The following is a 2,018-nucleotide window of genomic DNA, read 5'->3' as shown; positions in this document are numbered from 1 at the left end:
AGCAAAACTTATTTTTTAAAAAATTTATAAATAAAAATTTTATTAATAATTATGACGAAACTTATGATATACGACTAAAATCACCTCAATCAAAAAATAATTTAAAAAAATTATAATTTAGTAATTTATTTTAAAAAAAATATTATTTAAATAAAAAAGTCCACATTGTAATAACAAAGTCAAGATATATGGAATATCTTTTTCACCCATGTAAATATATTAGGAGCAATGAAGCGGTAGACAATAATGAGCAGGAGAGGACAAAATCCGGATAATATATTTTAAAAATTAATTTTTTAATTAGTATATAAAATATTTATTAGGGATGCTCAGAATCAAATCATCAAGGAGATTAACATTTGGACAGGGTTCCAAGGTAGTGCAGCAACTCATCAATATACCTTTCTTGTCTTTCCTTATCCATGAATGAATCCTTCAGCTCTTTAATCTTTTCCCTATAGATCCTTCCCTCTTCGTCAACCATAACCAGCCTCACAGAGTCAGCGACCGTGTCACTCGTGAACGATCCATCTCGCTCGTTCCTGGGCACCGTGTACCCCATCTTCTTCTCCTCTAACACCCTTGCGTTCAATCCTTGGTCCACAAGAAACGTTAACAAAATCAACGGCTTCTCTGTCTGAACAGCCTCCACAACAGAGGAACAACCAGCGTGAGTCATGAACCCACCAATAGCCACGTGGCCCAATATTTTCAGTTGTGGGGCCCAGGTGGTGCACACCACTCCGCGCCCTTGGGTTCGCTCCTCGAACCCTTCTGGTAACTGCAGCACATCTGGGTCCCAAGGCCCACGTTGAAGCCTCAAAACCCACAAAAATGGAAGCTTCGATTTCTCCAACCCGAGAGCTATCTCCGTGACTTCTTCTTGATTCGGTTTCATTTCACTTCCAAACGCCACGTACACCACACTGCCACGCGCTTGTTTGTCCAACCAATCTTTCATACACTGCCACGTGTCATTCTTGTCGCCGTCGTCAAACCCTGTGCTGGGTAATTGACCAACTGGGATAACCGGTTTCTGGTAAATGTTCTCCAGCACTTGAAACCACTCCGGCTCGAACTTGGTGCACCCTCTAACTACCACGAAATCGCAGTTTTGGATGCTTACAGCGAACCTGTCCGTGTCTGAAACCCCCGTGGCATTGTCGGAGAAACCTTCGAAAGACCGCGTGATTTCAAATAAATGACATGCAACGGTTGTCGGAAAAGGGACCCATGGCGGAGGAACGGTGAAATCTTCAAGTTTTTTCCGTGAAGATTGCTCAGCACCCAGGAGAAAAGAAGCAGATCCCATGAATCCCATGCAAGGAGCAGAAAAAATGCTGTAAAACACGCTCTTTATACCCATTTTGGAAGCCACAGAGCCCGCCCAGAATGCAGCGAAGTCGTAGAACATCCAATCAGCTTTGGAAGATTCGAGAAAACGGGTCAACGGCTCTTGGAGGCCATCGTAGGCTTGTTTTAGGAGTGGAACGACGTCGTATGGAACATCGATTGTGGCCTCTGCATTTTCTGGGAGGTTATCCCCCATGGGCAGTGGAAGATTCACGAATTTGATGAGAGGAGCCAAGTTTGGTGGGAGTTTGGGAAGGCGTTGTATGTTTCTTGGGGTGGATACAAAGCTAACGTGGTGACCCCTTTGAGCTATGAGTTTGGCCAACTCAAGGTATGGGAATATGTGACCAAAAGCTAGCCATGGAAACATCACTATGTGAAGAAGTTTTTCTTCTTCATTTTTTGCCATGACGTAGCAATGAAACTAGAAGCCAGAGAAAATACTAATGTTGGTTTATGATATATAGGAAGTCTATGATCTGGCTCTTGAAAACGGATTTAAAGCGGTTGAAAAGGTGCATTAACTTACTCATTTCTTCATTTTATTATCACTTTTTATTTAAATAATAAATATTTTAAATTAATAGTGTAAATTTATTTTAATTTTAAAAATATTTATTTAATTTTTAAATAATAATTATTTTTATTTTTATTTTAAAAAAGAT

At 40.1% G+C, this 2,018-nt stretch overlaps 1 protein-coding gene across 1 annotated transcript; it reads right to left on the bottom strand.

Annotated features, from left to right (window-relative positions):
* Nucleotides 1–352: 352 nt before the first annotated feature.
* Nucleotides 353–1,752, bottom strand: LOC113859539 (UDP-glycosyltransferase 91A1-like). The gene is made up of 2 exons (XM_027492285.1): nt 1,363–1,752; nt 353–1,287 (listed from the first exon to the last, which is right to left on the bottom strand). Exons 1-2 carry the CDS (start codon nt 1,721–1,723, stop codon nt 353–355), a joined length of 1,296 nt encoding a protein of 431 aa, XP_027348086.1. The 5' UTR covers nt 1,724–1,752.
* Nucleotides 1,753–2,018: the final 266 nt, after the last annotated feature.

Source organism: Abrus precatorius, unplaced genomic scaffold, assembly GCF_003935025.1.
Source record: "Abrus precatorius isolate BTA unplaced genomic scaffold, Abrus_2018 Scaffold2, whole genome shotgun sequence".
Lineage (NCBI taxonomy): Eukaryota > Viridiplantae > Streptophyta > Magnoliopsida > Fabales > Fabaceae > Abrus > Abrus precatorius.
This window is presented reverse-complemented; position numbering and strand designations above follow the sequence as displayed.

Coding starts and splice junctions, on each gene's coding strand:
- LOC113859539 (XM_027492285.1), bottom strand. CDS start 1,723: ATGTTTCCATGGCTAGCTTTTGGTCACATATTCCCATACCTTGAGTTG. Junction 1,288..1,362: donor CTCTGTGGCTTCCAAAATGG/GTATAAAGAGCG, acceptor CTTTTCTCCTGG/GTGCTGAGCAATCTTCACGG.